This window comes from Salmo salar, chromosome ssa13 (assembly GCF_905237065.1).
Source record: "Salmo salar chromosome ssa13, Ssal_v3.1, whole genome shotgun sequence".
In the NCBI taxonomy this organism is placed as follows: Eukaryota; Metazoa; Chordata; class Actinopteri; order Salmoniformes; family Salmonidae; genus Salmo; species Salmo salar.
In genome coordinates, this window is record NC_059454.1 from 54,236,771 (window position 1) to 54,257,178 (window position 20,408).

The 20,408-nt window shown below is 45.5% G+C and overlaps 1 protein-coding gene across 1 annotated transcript in view; it reads right to left on the reverse strand.

Annotated features, from left to right (window-relative positions):
* The window catches only part of LOC106567420 (ankyrin repeat and KH domain-containing protein 1-like), a 68,878-nt gene that overhangs the window by 30,130 nt on the left and 18,340 nt on the right, over nt 1–20,408 (reverse strand). Inside the window, 18 exon segments of the mRNA XM_014136647.2 lie at nt 683–825; nt 1,161–1,306; nt 1,465–1,576; nt 1,693–1,820; nt 2,945–3,838; nt 4,025–4,127; nt 4,249–4,392; nt 4,624–4,751; nt 4,917–5,004; nt 5,251–5,360; nt 5,535–5,726; nt 6,836–7,073; nt 7,181–7,275; nt 7,459–7,692; nt 8,493–8,640; nt 14,393–14,540; nt 14,948–15,104; nt 17,958–18,111. Coding sequence (XP_013992122.1) covers nt 683–825; nt 1,161–1,306; nt 1,465–1,576; nt 1,693–1,820; nt 2,945–3,838; nt 4,025–4,127; nt 4,249–4,392; nt 4,624–4,751; nt 4,917–5,004; nt 5,251–5,360; nt 5,535–5,726; nt 6,836–7,073; nt 7,181–7,275; nt 7,459–7,692; nt 8,493–8,640; nt 14,393–14,540; nt 14,948–15,104; nt 17,958–18,111 — 3,362 coding nt within the window.

Consider the following 20,408-nt stretch of genomic DNA (forward strand, 5'->3'; position numbering starts at 1 on the left):
CGAATGTTAGATTTTAGCTCATCTTGCTCTGGCTAGCATTAGTTGTTGATCTTGTTGTTGATGTGCAAAGGCCAATGAGGGAAAGAGAGCCTACCTTTTCATGGTTGTTTGATCAATAAGATTGTGAAGTTCCAAAATGTCAAACTCTCATGTTAGTTACATATTTGCAGAAATCCATTCTGGTCTTTGTGGCTTTTAGTGAATGTGTTCTAAAGATCTAAAGTCACGCTATTGTTACTGCCTGTAAACACACAGTCCAGTTCTAAGTGAATGACGGCAGGCCTATGTGGCAAATGGCTTATTTGCATATAGGCCTACAGTAGCTCTGATTGGCTATGGCGCACCAGTGTGCGTAGAATCCGGACCTGGACAGTTTTCCGGTTTTATTTACTGCAGTGTCTATTAATTGTCCAAACGCACGACGGCTAACAAATGCCTTTCTATATGTCATTCCCAAACATTCTATGAATTTATAAAAACATGAAAATGACCATTTAAGTGCTTGCTTGTCATAAAATGTAAAGGAAAGGTGTCATATTCTTCCTGGGGGTGTATTTCAACTGATTTAATAAGATTTCATGTTGCTAAAATCCTGTCCGTTCCACTTTGAGATTGGGATGAAGGCAGAGGTGCAGCCTGCACATGGAAACAAACTGTGGCAGGGAGGGCTGGTTGTGGTTACCTGGAGTTGATTTCAGCACCAGCGTTGAGGAGGATCTTGATTATGTTGACGTAGCCTCCTGAGGCGGCTAGGCTGAGAGGAGTGTAGTCTGAAACGTTACGGTGCTCCTTGTTGGCCCCACGCAGCAGCAACAGCTCTACCACCTGGAAGGAATGGACCACAAGTTATTCAATCCACAGAACACATTGTTTTTCTAAATGTATGGCGTGTTAAACTGGTCCAGACAGGAAGTTGGTGTCTGGTTGTCCGGACTGTTGTTTCTCTATGGGGTGGTTCAAATCGGGCTGTCTATGGTCTGAGAGATGCCAGTTCTGATCACACTACTGAACACTTCTGAACTTGATTTCATCCAGCAGCTCCCTTGTATTAGTTTAGCAACCAGCAGTTTGGGCCAGTTAAGAGCCCATAGTTCAGCCATTTTACTTGGTCTCTGATCCTATAACAAGTCACTGATGTGGTGTTGAATGCAGAGCAGCACCTCTTGTCTTCCTCCAGAGCAGGCCAGGGAGAGAGGTGTGTCTTTGGTTCTCTCTGACTGGGCTTCGATGTCCCCTCCTTTATCCAGCAGGATCTCCACCACGCCAACATGACCCGCTGTAGCAGACAGGATCAGAGGGGTGAAACCTAGGGACAGACAGAGGGACAGACACTTAGATTACTCTCCAACATCATACACAGATATGGACTCCCACAGACAAATGATCAAGTTCTCTTAAAATTGACACATTTACAAAACTAAAGCTACAACTAACATATAAAAGACAAAAGTATGGAGTGTGTACCTTTCTTATCCCGGTGCTCGATGTTAGCCCCGCGAGCGATGAGCACCGACACCAGCTCCTCATGGCCGCCTGCACAGGCCAGCGTCAGAGCGGTGTCATGATTGCTCTCCGTCTGAGAAGAGATACAGTCAGCGTTATTTTCCTGATCAGAAACAACACGTATTACTACTATTAGCTTAAGCAGTGTGTATTATCACAGTGTATTATTAGATAAGTGGTGTGACGTACGTGTGCGTCGATGTCCACAGAGGGGTAGAGGGGGAGCATGGAGGGTGGGGAATCTGCGTCGATCGGCGTCTGTGCTGTGGGTGTGGGCGAGGTTGTCGTGTTCAACATAGGCACTCTGCTGCTCACTGCTGCTGAGGGAGAGAGTTGTTAAAACCTCTCGAGCTGACAGCCCCTTTGTACTGTTTTGCTATGGTAGCAAGAGGGAAATATTTTCAATAATGTTGTAGTGTCCACCCCCCTCCATGACATGTGAATGAATAAGCCTTTTTATACTTTATATGTCCATATATGGTTACAATTACTTTTAGAAACACCTACCCAAAAGATTTCACCTTCTTTATTACTTCACCAAACATATCAAGACATTAGTGATATTCAAAATGTGCTACATTTGTGAACATCTTAACATTTTGGACATTTAAACAGCATGCGTCTTCCTTAACAACGGGAAAAGCACAGTGAAAAGGGATTTTTCTTCGTTCTGAACATATGTTTTGTGTTCACCTCCGACGTAACGAAACTTTTGATTTCCACACAAAATGACTTCTGTACCTATTTTAGGTTTAAGGAAGTCTGTAGGTTTCATTCTTTATCGTAGAACTATACAAGTTATATATACAGATTTGTGTGCTCGAGACGAATGCAACGAGCGCTCTCATATCGCTCTGCGATGTACCAGAATTTTCTGATGCCTTGTTCACATCTACAGTGTCATTGCGCAAAATGGTATGCAGCATCATCTGGATATGTGTGCAACAAACGTTAGACATTCACCTTTTGCTAACATTTCTGTCAGGCCGCCAACGTGTACAGTTTCACGGATACGTTCAATAAATCCAACATATGCACCACACAACGCACTGCAACTGCCTCTGCAACACAATGCTGCAAAGCAAACGCAAATTTCCATTGGAAATGGATGTACTTCTGGTGTACCAAAATGCAATAAAGCTATCGGTGTGATCGAGGCGTAAGCACTCCCCATAATATAAACATAATATCAGTAATTCTAGTGCCTGATTTCAGGCACTGTAGTCTGAAGAGGTTTTAATAAGACAAAACTTTCAAATTATAACCAAATTGTATCACAGAATTTAAGGATCAAGACCATTTGTGAATTCTGTTTAAAATGTACTGAAACTATGTTGAGTATTAAGGAAATGGATGGGGGAGGGAACACTGTCACTATTTATAGTTATTAGAAGAACTAAGGAAAGAGATGAACCAGAGTCTACAGTAACTGCTCACACACCTGCCATGATATCGTCCAACGTGTCTGTGAGCGTCTGTGCGGGTGTGGCTACCATGAGTCCGTCAGGGGCCTGGGTGAGAAGGCCCGGTCCCAGGCCTGTCAAATGCTGCCCCAGCATCTGCTGCTGGCTCACCATCGCCCTCTGCAGGTCAGGGCTGTCGAGGTAGTCTGCTGTGCTGAAGTCTGTGGATTGCTGGGTGGCCAGGGACTGGACGGGTACGAAGCTGGCCTGCAGGCCTTGGGTCTGAGGAGGAGAGGTTGGCGGGGGCTGTTGGGCCTCTCTGTACAGGATGGTGTCCACCTGGGGCAGCTTGGCGTAGTCCACCTCTTCATCCTCCTCGTCCTCATCATCTTCATCATCATCGTCATCCTCCTGTTCCTCATCGGCGGGGTGGAGCTGCCCATCGTGGTGGTGGTTGAACTCCCCGTCCCCCTCGGTGTTGAAGCCCGGCTGTTCAGCCTGCATTGGCAGGGGGGTGCCGAGCTTCTCCACCCCTGCCACCTGACCCGGCTGACCCGGGTCGTCCTTCAGGCCTTTGGCCTCCAGGTACTCTTTGGTGAACTGCTGCTGCGTCTTGAGCTGCAGCTGGCGCTCCACCTTCTGCAGCTCCTTGAGGATCTTCTTCTTCTTCTGCACCTGCTCCTCGCGGCTCTTCTTCAGCTCCTCGATCTTGTCTTTGGTGAGCGGCTCTCCCTGGATCAGCTCTAGAGACTGCAGCTGGGCCTTCTCTATGGCAGAGATCCTCTGGCCCAGCTCGTTCAGCTTGCCCTCCGTCTCCTCCACAATGCATTCCAGGGGCTGGTATGGGTGGAAGGGGGGCAGCAGATCTGCATCTGGACTGCCTGCAGCGACGGGGCTACCCAGGTGGGGGCTCAGCCTCTGCTTGGAGCTGCCTGAGACAACCGCACAGGAGAACAGAACCAGTTAGCTACGAGGTTGTACCATTCAGTATTACAGTAATCATTACCTGTAACATTTTGATGCCTTGTGCAGTCAACTGGTGTCTAGTGGGCTTCTTGGCCAGGGAATTAACAAAGTTAGACACGTATTTGTTGTTAACGCACATTGTATGAACTGACCTTTTGTGATGACAGGTGGAGGCGTTGTGATGTTAGAGGGGACCCTGTCTGGCTCTTGAGGAGGCACCACCATGGCCAGGGCTTGGAATGGAACTCGTGGAGCCTGTTTGGGTAAGGTAAAGTGTAAGATAACATAAAAGTATAATTTGGTATCAACACGTCATCCAGACAAATAACATGTTTGTAATAGTAGATGTTTGTCTACAGGCAAGTCAGCAGTCTACCTGAGAGGTGTCATGGGAGGTGGGTGTGAGCTGAGACATGTCAGGCGTGGGGACCGACAGGATGTTGTTGGGGTAGTCGAGGAGGTAGGACACCACGATGGTGTGTCCACCCTTAGCAGCTTCAATCAGCATGGTGGAGCCATCCTATGTGAAAAATGTACAAAACACACGTTACCATTAGTCTCAGGTTCTTGGGTGAAGTTACAATTTATCTCAAGACAACTAAAAAAGATAAAGAAACAATTGTGTTCATAGGAGTAACAGAAAGGTTTGTCTTTACAGGAGTCCATTATAATGCTTGCAGTGCAGCATTCTTAACATTAGATTTCTCTCCTGAGACCTTTCCGCCCAGGAGCTTGGGACAGGCGAACTCACCTTCAGTCTGTGTGTGGGGTCGGCCCCGTGGGCTAGCAGCAGCTCCACCACGGCCAGGTGACCCCCAGCGCAGGACAGAGACACCACAGTGTGATCATTGTTGGCCGTCGCCCTGTTAACATTAGCACCTGGTGGAGGGAGGGAGACAAAGGGCAGGGTCAACCTAAGCACACCTGCAAAAAGTAGCAACACTACGACGTGTTAAGACGAATGTATCGTTGTGTCTGTCTGCAGCTCAAGTTCAAATGTGTGGTTGTGTGTGGTTGTTATACAGGGAGGAGGCAGAGGCACACCTTTGCTGATTAGGAACTGTACAGTACACAGGTGTCCCGCTCTGGCTGCTTTCATCAGAGGGGTCCTGCCCCCCTCTGATTCATGTTCCTGCAAGACAAACAGAAAGACAGAAGTGAGTCAAGTGGGCACACAGAAACACATGAGCCTATTCAAGCAGCAATGTATACAGCATCTAAAAAACACCCTGGCTGCATCCCAAATGCATTTCCTATGAAGGGAATATTTTAGGACGCCATTCGGGAAGCACACCCACACTTATGCAAACGCTATGTATTGACATGTACTGTGTTCCCATAGATGAGGGCAGGACAGAGGGTCGGAGAGAGGTCTCACCAGGTCAGCCCCCGTCTGCAGCAGCACATCAGCCACATCTGTGTGTCCGTTCTCACAGGCGTACGTCAGTGCCGTGTCTCCCGTCGCCGTGGTGGCGTGGACATTTGCGCCTGAAGACAAGAGCACAAGTGTCAAATTACACACTAAGGGTTGTGTGTGAGATCAGGATAAAGAAAACCTTGAGAAAATTATTGTTTTTATAGCCAAGTCAATTTCAATAATGAGGTTGGTAGAGTTTGGTTTGAGAGAGACAGGCTGTCCTTCTTAGGAGAGGTTCTGCTCACCTGCAGCCAGCAGGTATTTGACCAGCTCCAGGTGTCCCTCTTGTGCAGCCTCCATGAGAGGCGTGGAGCAGCCCAGCTCGATGTCGGCACCGGCCTTGATGAGGAAGTCAGCCACCTCCAGGAAGCCCCCACAGCAGGCGAGCGTCAGGGCCGTCTCCTGGGTCTCCTCTGTCTGAGCGTTGATGTTGGCACCTGCAGACAACAGAGACAACATAGACAGAGGGACAAGGATTCATCAGATGATTTGGCCTGGAACAAATTTTAAAGGAGTAGTAATCTATTCCTACTGTTGGATATTGACCCCAGAATTATTTTTTCTCGATTTGTTTTAGAAAAGCCAGCTTGTCCCTTTTGCATTAACTCCGTAAGAAAATTAGCTTAAAACTCATATCACTCGGATTACATTCCTTCATTTTATTTCCAAAAGAGGACTTCTGCATTTTGCCTCAACACTAAGCTTGGACGGACAATATACAGATGTAGGATCTTAATTTGACCTACACCGAGTCCACAAAACATTAGGAACACCTTCCCAATCTTGAGTCACACTCCCTTCTGCCCTCAGAACAGCCTCAATTCGTTGGGGCATGGACTCTACAAGGTGTCGAAAGAATTCCACAGGGATGCTGGCCCATGTTGACTGCTATGCTTTCCACAGTTGTGTCAAGTTGCCTGGATGTCCTTTGGGTGGTGGACCATTCTTGATACACACAGGAAACACTGGAAACTGCAACGTTGCATGAAAAACGCAGCACTCAAACCAGTGTGCCTAGCACCTACTACCATACCCCGTTCAAAGGCATTTAAATCTTGTCTTGCCCATTCACCCTCAATGGCACACATGTACAATCCACGTTACAAATGTCTCATGGCTTAAAAATCCTTCTTTAACCTGTCATCTAGAGTGATGGAAATGGATTTAACAAGTGACATCAATAATGGAGCATAGATTCACCTGGTCAGTTTCATGGAAAGAGCAGGAGTTCCTAATGTTCTGTACACTCAGTATATTGTTACAGCAACAGGATTTAAACGTTTAAGTCCATAATGTTGCTTGATCTGTGTTTAGGCTATTAGCTGGCCAAAAGAAGGATACCTAAAAGTGCAATAGTGTTAATATAACTGTGCTAGTGTGGGTTTTCAGTGGATTTATGTAAATCACAAAGCTCATCTGCATTTCTTGCAGTGTTGGAAAATTCTCAGCAACAAATGGTGATCAAATAAAGATCCTACATCTGTAGTAGGGAAAAATCTCTAAACCGAAGCACTAGTTTATGTCAAAGAGAGAGAGAAGTCCATACCTTGTGCCAAAAGCAGCGCTACCATCTCCTCGTGGCCCTCTCGTGCAGCCTCCATGAGTGGAGTGTATCCCTCATCATTAACCTCCTCCAGGTTGGCGCCCCTCTCAATCAGCAGGGCAGCGAGCTCTACATGCCCCCCACAGGCCGCCAGCGTCAGCGGAGACTCAAATGAGTCAGCAGGCATGTTGACCTGCGCCCCGCTGTCCAACAGCAGCCGCGCCACCTCCACATGCCCGTCCTGAAGAGAGGCAGAGACAACAGGGTTCACCAACGTGCACAGCCATACTGCACCTTGTCCAATTTAATAGTGCTGCACAACCTAAATGTGTTCATGTGTCAATTCACCATACAAGCCTCCATGAGTGCTGTGTGCATCTCGTCTGTCTTGTGCTCTTGGTCGGCCCCAGCCTCTAACAAGAAGCGCACCATGTCCAGGTGCCCTGTGTGTGGGAACAAGAGGAACAATGCTTTGGGTGCTTCTTCCCTACAATTACAATTCCTGTTTAACATTTATACTTTTTCAACATATGTGACAACATTAGATCACTTCAGTCACGGATTTCTAGAAAAAGACTCCCGATCGCTCTGATGCATGGGTAAAGGGTTCATTGTCCAGGACGTACCTTTATAGCAGGCCAGCGTAAGAGCACTTTCCTTGAACTCGTTGGAGTGTGTGTTGATTCCAGCACCGTACTCCAGGAGCACACGGGCGACCTCCACGTGTCCCGCGCTGGCCGCCTCCATCAGGGGGGTGTGGCCATTTTCATTGTGGTCCTCAATGTTGGCACCTTCCTTCAGCAGCACCTTCACCACGTCCAGGAAGCCGCCCGCACACGCATACGTCAGCGCTGTGTTACCTGACAAGAACAAGGACAGAGTGTTAGTGTGTGTGGACATTCATAGCAGATGTATATAACTGCATGTGGTGGGAAAGTATGACATGGAACCCAAATCGGCTGCGCGCAAGCGCCTTCGTGCATATGTATTTTGTCCCCCTACACCAAACGTGATCACGACACACAGGTTAAAATATCAAAACAAAGTCTGAACCAATTACATTAATTTGGGGACAGGTCGAAAAGCATTAAACATTTATGGCAATTTAGCTAGTTATCTTGCACTTGCAAGCTAATTTGTCCTATTTAGCTAGCTTGCTGTTGCTAGCTAATTTTCCCTGGGATATAAACATTGAGTTATTTTACCTGAAATACAGAAGGTCCTCTACTCCGACAATTAATCCACACATAAAACGGTCAACCGAATCGTTTCTAGTGATCTCTCCTCCTTCCAGGCTTTTTCATCTTTTAACTTTTATGGTGATCGCATCTACACTTTCATAGTATTACCACGATGACCGGCAACACAGTTTGTCTTTCAATCACCCACATGGGTATAACCAATGAGGAGATGGCACATGGGACCTGCTTCTATAAACCAATGAGGAGATGGGAGAGGCAGGACTTGCAGCGCGATCTGCGTCAGAAATAGAAAGGACTTCTATTTTAGCCCTTGGCAACGCAGACACTCGTTGACGCGCGAGAGCAGTGTGGGTGCAATAATTGAATAACATAGATTTCTACATTTATTTTGCGACGCGAGCGGTGTAGTCAGGGTATGAGACTGTCTGGATTGAGTGAATGTGACTTGTTGTATTTACCTGTGGAGGATTGTGCGTTGACGTCAGCCCCATGTACCAGGAGCAGTTTGACAATGTCTACGTAGCCGCCGCTGGCTGCTGCCATGAGGGGCGTGATGTCGCCCTTGATGCCCCGATCTTCAACGTTAGCGTGCATGGCCAGCAAGACCTGCAGGAGAACAGACAACATCAGTGCTTGCAACAGATACCCAGGCACAACCACAAAGCCCCAGGTTAGCAGTAGAACATTTTAATGATCTATTATGTTCTTTCAACCAATCGATTGTCATTTTTCATACACAGACACCATATATGTTTGAATAAAATCCACTATATGCATTGAGCTTGTCTGAAGCATTAAGCGCACTGTTTTATTAAATAAGACACAAATGACTCAAGAGGGAGCCAGAGATCAAGATAACCGGAAAAAACAAAACCTGTCCCGACCATTCTCCTTGGCTCCTACTGGCTTTCGGAGATTCTGCTATTACTCTCCTGAAGTGGCCGGTAATAGGCTACACGAGGAGTCAGCAAACTTCCTCATGTGGAATGCCAATTTATCTCACCATTTCTACCGATCTGAGTGCCAGTTAGTTTTCATATGCACATTTGAGGAAGAGTTTAAATTTAATTTATAATAAGTCTGCATATCTCAAAATGATTGTCATGTGGTTAATCAAAATTTGGACACCAGCTCAAGGGATTTTATTTTTACTATTTTCTACATTGTAGAATAAGACATCAAAACTAGAACACATACGGAATCATGTAGTAATCAAAAAGATTTGACTGGCCTTAATGCCTTAAAGTAATAATGGACTGTCGTTTCTCTTTGCTTATTTGTGCTGTTCTTCCCATAATATGGACTTGGTATTTTACCAAATAGGGCTATCGTCTGTATACCACCCCTACCTTGTCACAACACAACTGATTGGCTTAAACACATTAAGGAAAGAAATTCCACAAATAAACTTTTAACAAGGCACACCTTTAATTGAAATGCATTCCAGATGACTTCCTGTCATCACAGTAAAGGGTGGCTGCTTTGAAGAATCTCAAATATAACATTTTGATTTGCTGAACACATCTCTTTTTTGGTTACAATGTTAGAGGTTCACCTAGGGGTCATGATTGGGGCTGTACCAAATAATTGATTATGCTTACGTTGTATTAATAGAAGGGGAAGGGTTATAAGACCACTCCCTCCTTACATTTATAAGGTCCTAGACTACAGATTAACAACATATATACATTATGAGGTTATAGACACTGCTCAAAAAAATAAAGGGAACACTTAAACACTGATTGACAATAAATTTCACATGCTGTTGTGCAAATGGAATAGACAACAGGTGGAAATTATAGGCAATTAGCAAGACACCCCCAATAAAGGAGTGGATCTGCAGGTGGTGACCACAGACCACTTCTCAATTCCTATGCTTCCTGGCTGATGTTTTGGTCACTTTTGAATGCTGGCGGTGCTTTCACTCTAGTGGTAGCATGAGACGGAGTCTACAACCCACACAAGTGGCTCAGGTAGTGCAGCTCATCCAGGATGGCACATCAATGCGAGCTGTGGCAAGAAGGTTTGCTGTGTCTGTCAGCGTAGTGTCCAGAGCATGGAGGTGCTACCAGGAGACATCAGGAGACGTGGAGGAGGCCGTAGGAGGGCAACAACCCAGCAGCAGGACCGCTACCTCCGCCTTTGTGCAAGGAGGAGCAGGAGGCGCACTGCCAGAGCCCTGCAAAATGACCTCCAGCAGGCCACAAATGTGCATGCGTCTGCTCAAACGGTCAGAAACAGACTCCATGAGGGTGGTATGAGGGCTTGACGTCCACAGGTGGGGGTTGTGCTTACAGCCCAACACCGTGCAGGACGTTTGGCATTTGCCAGAGAACACCAAGATTGGCAAATTCGCCACTGGCGCCCTGTGCTCTTCACAGATGAAAGCAGGTTCACACTGAGCACATGTGACAGACGTGACAGTCTGGAGACGCCGTGGAGAACGTTCTGCTGCCTGCAACATCCAGCATGGCCGGTTTGGCGGCGAGTCAGTCATGGTGTAGGGTGGCATTTCTTTGGGGGGGCCGCACAGCCCTCCATGTGCTCACCAGAGGTAGCCTGACTGCCATTAGGTACCGAGATGAGATCCTCAGACCCCTTGTGAGACCATATGCTGGTGTGGTTGGCCCTGGGTTCCTCCTAATGCAAGACAATGCTAGACCTCATGTGGCTGGAGTGTGTCAGCAGTTCCTGCAAGAGGAAGGCATTGATGCTATGGACTGGCCCGCCCGTTCCCCAGACCTGAATCCAATTGAGCACATCATGTCTCGCTCCATCCACAAACGCCACGTTGCACCACAGACTGTCCAGGAGTTGGCGGATGCTTTAGTCCAGGTCTGGGAGGAGATCCCTCAGGAGACCATCCGCCACCTCATTAGGAGCATGCCCAGGCGTTGTAGGGAGGTCATACAGTCATGTGGAGGCCACACACACTACTGAGCCTCATTTTGACTTGTTTTAAGGACATTACATCAAAGTTCGAACAGCCTATAGTGTGGTTTTCCACTTTAATTTTGAGTGTACCTCCATGGGTTGATAAATTGGATTTCCATTGATTATTTTTGTGTGATTTTGTTGTCAGCACATTCAACTATGTAAAGAAAAAAGTATTTAACAAGATTATTTCATTCATTCAGATCTAGGATGTGTTATTTTAGTGTTCCCTTTATTTTTTGAGCAGTATATTATTGTTCCATAGTTTTCTAGTTCTCTCTCTCTGCCTCTTATAAAGAGACCCCTCTGAGAAATGTGTGACTGAGACAGAACTCTGCAGGGGAGTGTAGGAGACAAGACAAGTCAGACATTCCACTATAAATCAACTTGGACATTTACTGCTAAGCTTTTAGATAACACACCAAAAGCCTTGTTTATATAGCTGTGTAGGCATGGTTTTGGTCTCATGAGTAAAAGATAATGACGTAGGCAGTGACATCACTAGGGCTGGACTTCGGGTTTGATAAAATAACATGGGACCTTTTCTTTGATGCAGAACTTACTCGGAAACATGCGTGCTATGTTCCTGATTGTCAACTTCTGTCTGCAATTGCATTAATACAGGTTTTAGAATGATTTAATTAAAGACAGTCATAATGCTAATTTCAGCAATGAGCCAATGATTGACAAGGACCAAGGAACAAACCCTAACATGATTCCATATGTGTTATTTCATAGTTTTGATGTCTTCACTATTATTCTACAATGTAGAAAATAGTAAAAATAAAAACCCTTGAATGAGAAGGTGTGTCCAAACTTCTGACTGGTACTTTATAGTTCTCTTAGCTTACTTGAGCTTTTCTTGGTCACTACTGCCATATATATATATATATATACACACACACACACACATACATACATACATACATACATATACACACAGTGAGGGATATATATATATGTGTGTATATGTATATATACATATACACACAGTGAGGGATATATATATATATATATATATACACACATACATATATACACACATACATATACATACATACATACATACACACACACATATGGCAGTAGTGACCAAGAAAAGCTCAAGTAAGCTAAGAGAACTATAAAGTACCAGTCAGAAGTTTGGACACACCTTCTCATTGAAGGGTTTTTATTTTTACTATTTTAATATATATATATATATATATATATATATATATATATATATATATATATATATATATATATATATATATATATATATACACACACACACACACACACACACACACACACACACACACAGTGAGGGAAAAAAGCATTTGATCCCCTGCTGATTTTGTACGTTTGCCCACTGACAAAGAAATGATCAGTCTATAATTTTAATGGTAGGTTAATTTGAACAGTGAGAGACAGAATAACAACAACAAAAAATCCAGAAAAACACATGTTAAAAATGTTATAAATTCATTTGCATTTTAATGAGGGAAATAAGTATTTGACCCCCTCTCAATCAGAAAGATTTCTGGCTCCCAGGTGTCTTTTATACAGGTAACAAGCTGAGATTAGAGCACACTCTTAAAGGGAGTGCTCCTAATCTTAGCTTGTTACCTGTATAAAAGACACCTGTCCACAGAAGCAATCAATCAGATTCCAAACTCTCCACCATGGCCAAGACCAAAGAGCTCTCCAAGGATGTCAGGGACAAGATTGTAGACCTACACAAGGCTGGAATGGGCTACAAGACCATCGCCAAGCAGCTTGGTGAGAAGGTGACAACAGTTGGTGCGATTATTCGCAAATGGAAGAAACACAAAATAACTGTCAATCTCCCTCGGCCTGGGGCTCCATGCAAGATCTCACCTCGTGGAGTTGCAATGATCATGAGAACGGTGCGGAATCAGCCCAGAACTACACGGGAGGATCTTGTCAATGATCTCAAGGCAGCTGGGACCATAGTCACCAAGAAAACAATTGGTAACACACTACGCCGTGAAGGACTGAAATCCTGCAGCGCCCGCAAGGTCCCCCTGCTCAAGAAAGCACATATACATGTCCGTCTGAAGTTTGAATCATTCAGATGTTCATTGGCAGAGGACAATTGGGTGAAAGTGTTGTGGTCAGATGAGACCAAAATGGAGCTCTATGGCATCAACTCAACTTGCCGTGTTTGGAGGAGGAGGAATGCTGCCTATGACCACAAGAACACCATCCCCACCGTCAAACATGGAGGTGGAAACATTATGCTTTGGGGGTGTTTTTCTGCTAAGGGGACAGGACAACTTCACCACATCAAAGGGACGATGGACGGGGCCATGTACCGTCAAATCTTGGGTGAGAACCTCTTTCCCTCAGCCAGGGCATTGAAAATGGGTCGTGAATGGGTATTCCAGCGTGACAATGACCCAAAACACACGGCCAAGGCAACAAAGGAGTGGCTCAAGAAGAAGCACATTAAGTTCCTGGAGTGGCCTAGCCAGTCTCCAGACCTTAATCCCATAGAAAATCTGTGGAGGGAGCTGAAGGTTCGAGTTGCCAAACATCAGCCTTGAAACCTTAATGACTTGGAGAAGATCTACAAAGAGGAGTGGGACAAAATCCCTCCTGACATGTGTGCAAACCTGGTGGCCAACTACAAGTCTCTCACTGATCAAATAAACCTACCATTAAAATTATAGACTGATCATTTCTGTGTCAGTGGGCAAACGTACAAAATCAGCAGGGGATCAAATACTTTTCCCCCTCTCACTGTATACACACACACACACACACAACAGCCTAACAACCAACAGTCGAATAATTGGGGTTAGCCCTAATTTGAATACAACTGTATTGGATTACAGAACTAGATGGAACTACGGATTAAAAGCAAGGCAGAGCAATGCTAGCTGTATTACGTGAGTAGTTCAAAATACAAAGATGAGACAGTGTGTGTGTGTATCAGAGGAGCCTGGTTTGATGTTGATGATAATGTGTTTTCTTGTATGCTGAATGAGCCAGAGATTGTTGCTGTGGGGGAGGCCAGAGGGAGGTGCTGATTCTGGAAGTGGGCTGCTCATTCGACTGTTAGATAGGAGCAGGCTTTTGCAGACATGCTCCTAAAATACCAGCCTCTCATATCACTCCTACACAACCTGGGATAAAGACGCAGGTTGGTGGCACTGATATTTGGCAGTCTCAGCCACGTACATAGGCTTACTGTACATGGTCTCCAGACTGCAGGCCTTCCTAAGACCAGAGCAAGGCAATTGCCTCAGTACTGCTCTGTCCTGGCGGTTAGGGGCAGCCTAGCTGTGTGGAGGAGAAGGTGCTTTTTGTTCCTGTGAGTCTCCTTGGGTCAACGGCCCTTGAAATTGTTGAGTCCTTTGTCATGTAATGTGAATAGGGGATTCAATAAAGTATTTAAAGTGTGTGTGTACTCTACCTGTGCGAGTTCATAGTATCCGGCGGAGCAGGCGAGGCAGAGCAAACTCTCTCCCTCCTCCGTGTGTTCGTTGACGCTCCGCCCCTCATCCAGCAGCTTCCTCACGGCATTGACATCCCCGTCCGAGCACGCCTCCGCCAAGCTACGGCTGAAAATAACCAGACTGCTACAATTACTGGGACTGTGGCTGCACAGGGCAAATCAACAGCAGGTCAGAAAACAAGGTTACAGAGTGTTGAAAACAAAAAGGCCTCACTCGGGGCAGAGCTGTACATGCATTTCATGAACTGCATTTGGCCCAATATGGTGCCTTAAAGCGTTTCAGTAAAACAGTAGAAGTTTGATCGAATTTGTGAGAACAAGGTAACATCTATGAATAATGTGAACTATTCAGAATACGAGCACAGTTACGTTTTCATCTAAGGAATTGTCAACTGTTCATGAAGAGGGGAAGAAGAAAGCACAAAGGAAACATATGGCCTAGACAAGAACATATTTCTACTGGTGTGCTGCACCTTTGTGGTATGAGACTACTAGAGCAGAAGAGATACATACTTGTCTGCCTGGCTGGTGTTGAGTGTGTTTTCAGCCCTCATGCGTGTGAGAGCAGCCGCAGCCTCATCCAGCGCACAGCTCACGGACGACGTCAAGCGGCGTAGCACCTCTGGATCTGCAAAGGCTTTACCATCGGCAGTGGACAGTTTACCAATGCCTTCATAGGCACAGGGCCGTGCATCGAGGGTCACCAGCATTCACAGCACAGCCGCAGTGACCACAAACGCATCCACAGTTAGTGCCGGGCCAAATAAAAACACACAAAACAGGCATAGGTTAGCCCATGTTCCAACCATGCAACATGTTCAAAGACACAGTGCAAAGAACACATTCTGTCTGTATTATCAAGTGCTGAACAGTGTTGAGGAAACATAAGAGTTTTTAAACCAAGAGGCGCAACATCGCGAGACTTCCAGGAACGCTTGCGAAACAAAGCAGATCAGGCCGGGGTTTGGGGTTTGAGAAGTGAAATATTATTCCTTAGTTGTTCATTTTCTCAAAATCTAAAAGGCACAACCTAGACTCGAGCCAATGTCTTAAGTAGTTGAACATGTTATGTTTCATTCTCATCAAAAACAGTTTATATCGAAGTTGTGCCTTTGATTTGATGGCCTGCATATCTGCAGTTTGGAGTGAGATGACCGTTAGACCCAATGACGCGTTTCTGCGGATGAGCTTAGCTAGCCAACATCGACGTGACATCGCCTACAAGTGTGATCTGGGATTTCTATTGGAGAAATAGTTTCTGATAATATCAATTGGGGAAACTGAACACATGACTAAGTGTGTGCATAATATACACTGAATCAATGGAACAGAGCCTGGTGATCAGCCAACGTTGAGGCTTTATCAACAGAAGAATGAGCCCAATATTGCCTATGGTATGCAAAAACCACTGCACGTGTCACGTGGTTGGTTACACAGATGTGCAGCAGTTCAGACACGCACACCACACAGAGAGGAACTGACAAAAACACAGGAACAAACAATCACCAAGACACATACACACAGACACACAAAGATAGACAGGAGGCAGACACACGTACGGAAACAACAGAGTCTACTAAAGGCCAGTGCTGAGTCATGATGGGAGCTGTTGCTGCTGTATGGAAATCCATTGTTCATGTTAATCTCCCCCGTGGTGTCCCAGCGAGCATCGCTACCTCCCATCTCATCTCATCTCATGGGCTGGGCTAGCCTGTACCAGCTCGCCATGCACTACCTGACTGGCTGGCTTGCTGGGGACCAGCTAACGTGCTGCCCGTCTGCACACCACACCGTGCCATCCACAGCTTCATGCATATCAAATCAGACCAATTAACTTCTTTAATTGTTTCAGAAAGCTTTTCTTTCTCTAAAGAGGCAGCAATGACTGTGGCTCTATACAGACAGACCAAGGTTAAGTGCTTTGACGGTCTGATTCAGCTTAGCTCAACTGAGGCCAGAGAGACAGTTGTGGTCTGTCTGATAATTGCCTTGTGACACTTAGCCTGTGAGCACCCTGCAGTCAACTTTTATTTATTTAACTATGCAAGTCAGTTAAGAACAAATTCTTATTCACAATGACTGCCTAGGAAGAGTGGGTTAACTGCCTTGTTCAGGGGCAGAACGACAGATTTTTACCTTGTCAGCTCAGGGATTTGATCCAGCAACCTTTTGGTTACTGGCCCAACGCTCTAACCGCTAGGCTACCTGCCGCCCCAACTTTACTGATTACTGTAATTGATCCTATCATTTAGAATTTTTCCCCCCTCCATAGACAGTCCAACAAGGTGAACTACAGAACCCATAAAAACAACCAGACGCAAAGCAAAGTAAAAATAAAACGCAGGGGTGTAGTGTAGAATCTTTTTTGGTGTTGAGCACTAGCGTTTGTGATGTTGGTATTTCTCCCTGGCAGCGTGCCGACTCCACACACCTACAGGGCCATGTCCCAACACTGTAGCAGGAACAGAAACACGAGCACCAGACACAGGCTTGCTAACTAAATTGCAGCAAAATTGTAGGCTTAAATTTATACTCTATTGGGCGGAAATTCAAGCAGGTTTCGGCATTCAAACAATCAAAAAAGACCAGCAGTCCTATTCAATAACGAGAATACGACTGGGCAGGCTTACCATGTAACGTTGTTGTAATTTAACATGGTTTCAAATGCATAGTGGGCATGGCAGAGTGCGAAATGTGGGCAGGTCTGAAAACAGGGGCATTAATAAAACTAGGTGAAGGAGTCAGATCATGGTGCTACTGGCCTAGCTACCAGGGTTTCCGTTAGGAAAATGTGGCACCGGACAATGTGTCCGGAAGGATTTTAATTTACTGGCCCATTACGACGTCCACCCACAGTGCTCAAAATGACAGAAATCACATTAACATCATGGTAATTCATCTTAACAGAACATGCAACTCCCGTAATGAAGCAGCCAATAAAACATCATGCAATTACCGGGAAAACACAGTTCTAAACAGCACACCTGATACAAGCGGTTCCATATGTGACAGATGAAAATCTCTGTTAGAAACGAGGGGGAATCTAAAGATGCAACAACTAGGATGGGTTGTTAATATGACTAGGATTGGGCCTTTGGTTTCTGGACAGAAAAAGACAGCTGATATGAAAAGGCTTAACATGCGATTGCTTTAATAACTGTTGAGCAATGACTTGGGATGTAAATGCAATTTTCACTCCAGCAGCAGCTCTAGCGCTATCTGACAAGTGATATTCTGCTCAAATTAGGCTCTGTATGCTGTGCGATGAATGAGATACATGACCTCTAACGAATACACACAGCCCAATCTAATTCCACTAAATTTTGAAAATGAACCTATAGACCGATAAGCATGACGGTCAAATGCATTTACATCGACTGATATTTCCATCAATGAATAAAAAGCATTATTTTGCAAAGGGATTGATTTTTCTCCCGGTCAATTTGGCCGGCAGCAATTCTATCTAATCTGCTTTCCCGTTCAAGGGGGCCAAAAGCCAGCAATTACCCTGTACTATACGTACCGGCTGCTTCTAACAGAGCCTCCAGTCTGGCTTGTGTTTCTGGGTCCACTGTTCTGAGGTCAGCTCCTTCGGCAGCGCTGGACAGGAGCAGCTCCGACGCAGTCTTTAGCATGGGGTTGTCCAGGTCTTCCTGGTCTAATATGAAGGACTCCACCTAGAGACAAGGAGAAACACAAGAGATAGTCAGGACAGGAGGGATGCTGATGCTCATTTTGCCCTATACAGTTGCTGGGAGAAACCCATCGCCTCAATTAAAAATAGTTATTATTACAATAGTGATTCCTATCATACAGTACAGTACTGTAAATCTTCTGACCACCGGAAATAAAAAAAATTAAAAAAATACTTCTGCATATTCTGAGGAAGGTATAGGCAGGCCCATTTCATGATGACACAGGCAGGTATAGTCTAGTAATTGGCACGAGGGCACCAGTAAAAGAATCCCCAAGCTCCACCCCCTCGAGCATGTTGCCTGGAGACAGAGCAGTACAGTGCTTAGGACCTGAGCCTTGGTGGAATTACATGAACTGATCAGCGCGTTTCCCCTCCCTGCGACCTTGACCTCCATACACCTGTCTAACGGCCGTCAGGGCAGGACGTCCTGCACTGGACAGGACACCCAGCAGGCTGGCTCTGTCCATCTGTCATTTCATGGTCTACAGGGGAGAGCACAGCATAGCAGAGCTAATACATCCCAGCCATCACAGTCACCATTCAGGGACACAGCTGTGTGTTGGATCACGAGAATACCAGCAGACTGAAAGCCGCTCATGTAGCACAATCTGTTTACTAACACAAACACACCCAATCGTACACTATCCCTACAATGTTCTTTACAGACTGGACAACCGACAACTCCATAGCTGTATGATATCAACAAGCGTCCCTGGCGCAAAGGGACCTGAAAAGCAGAGGCTCTGCCAAAAGAACTGACCCAATGAACGGAACCAAGTCGGAAGGAGAGAGGGAGGGTATGGTCAGCACTTCAAGTTTTCTTCCACGAATGTCGCTCTCAGAGAAAAATGATCAAACTGGTGACTGTAATTGAAACCATACTGGGGTATTTCTCACTTCCGAGGCTGCGGTACAGCTGGAACTGTTGTGCGCTGTGCTTCAACTCAGGGAAGCATCTGTCTCAGGGGGTGTGTCTGAACGAGAGCGCAAGACAAGAGACCACGTCCAAAAAAGTGACTCATTACCTCGTCCATGCACGTCTGTCTGCGCAAGTGTGTGAGAGAGACACTAATGCAGGGAGCAGCAGAGAGAGATGGAGCCTGTAAATTATCTTACGTTATCTTATATTACACTTAGTCTGCAAGGAAATTGCAGGTAATGGGCACTGGTAAGGAGAAACTCAATCAGAGAATGCTGAGTTAAATAGAAGACGATTAATAATCGTCAAGAAACATGACATCATTGCTCCCAACAATCTGGCAAAGCTTCCTTGGTCAAATCCCTCTTCTGCAAAATTATCCTGCACTTCTGAGAACATCTCTCAACCGGAGCACAATGAGGAAAAACGACATTGAATGTGACAATGACATTCCAACAATAAACTCATGTTTGCTAAGGTTATTAGTTAATCATTTCTAAGATGGTAGAATAATGAAAAAAGGTCTAAATATTGGCATCATTCCCACACAATCAATCTACAGGGTACACTGTTTTGCCAAATGCATAATGTTAAGCTCGGGCATTAACCGGTACTTACATATGCCATCTAATATCTGACTCGCCACCATGTGAACCTTATGACAATGAAAAACAACAAGTATTGCGCACAAGAGATTACCTGCAAGTCAGTGGCCACAAAGAAACATACACATAACTTAGTGTAGTGTAGTGATGACCTACAGATCTACATGACACTGGTCCTTTCTGTAATTAAAAGTTTCCTGTCCAATAGTCTAGTCGACCCCTGACCCTCAGCCACACACTGACAATACAGTACAGTGCTGAGCTGCTACAGTAATCAAAGTAAGTAGCCTTGCACGAGTGGTGGCTTTTGCGAGCCGGAGCAGCTCTTAGGAGCAGGAGCCTGACCAGAACTGGTGCAGACCAGAGCAGTAGTTGCAGTCAGTAGTTTGTCAGTTTCTGTAGTGTGAGTCAGCTTGATGTACAAGTACACCCCCTGGATAGGACAATAGTCTGTCACAGGGCCTTAACTCCATTCTATCTTGTTAATGCCAAGTGCCAAGCAGAGAGACGCTCGCACTGGGTGCCATTTTTACAGTCTTTAGTAAGACTCGGCCAGGGATCGAAGTCCCAACCTTTAAATCTCAGGGCGGACACTAACATGGTCCAGTACTCGAGGCTTCAACACAAATATGTGTGCATGTGCGTCGGTCTACATTTTGGGAGCGCTAACTAATACATTCACAGGGAATGAAAGACTAGAACATCCTGTGGTCAAGGAACCTTGAATAAACCACTCAATGTAAAGCACTAGTT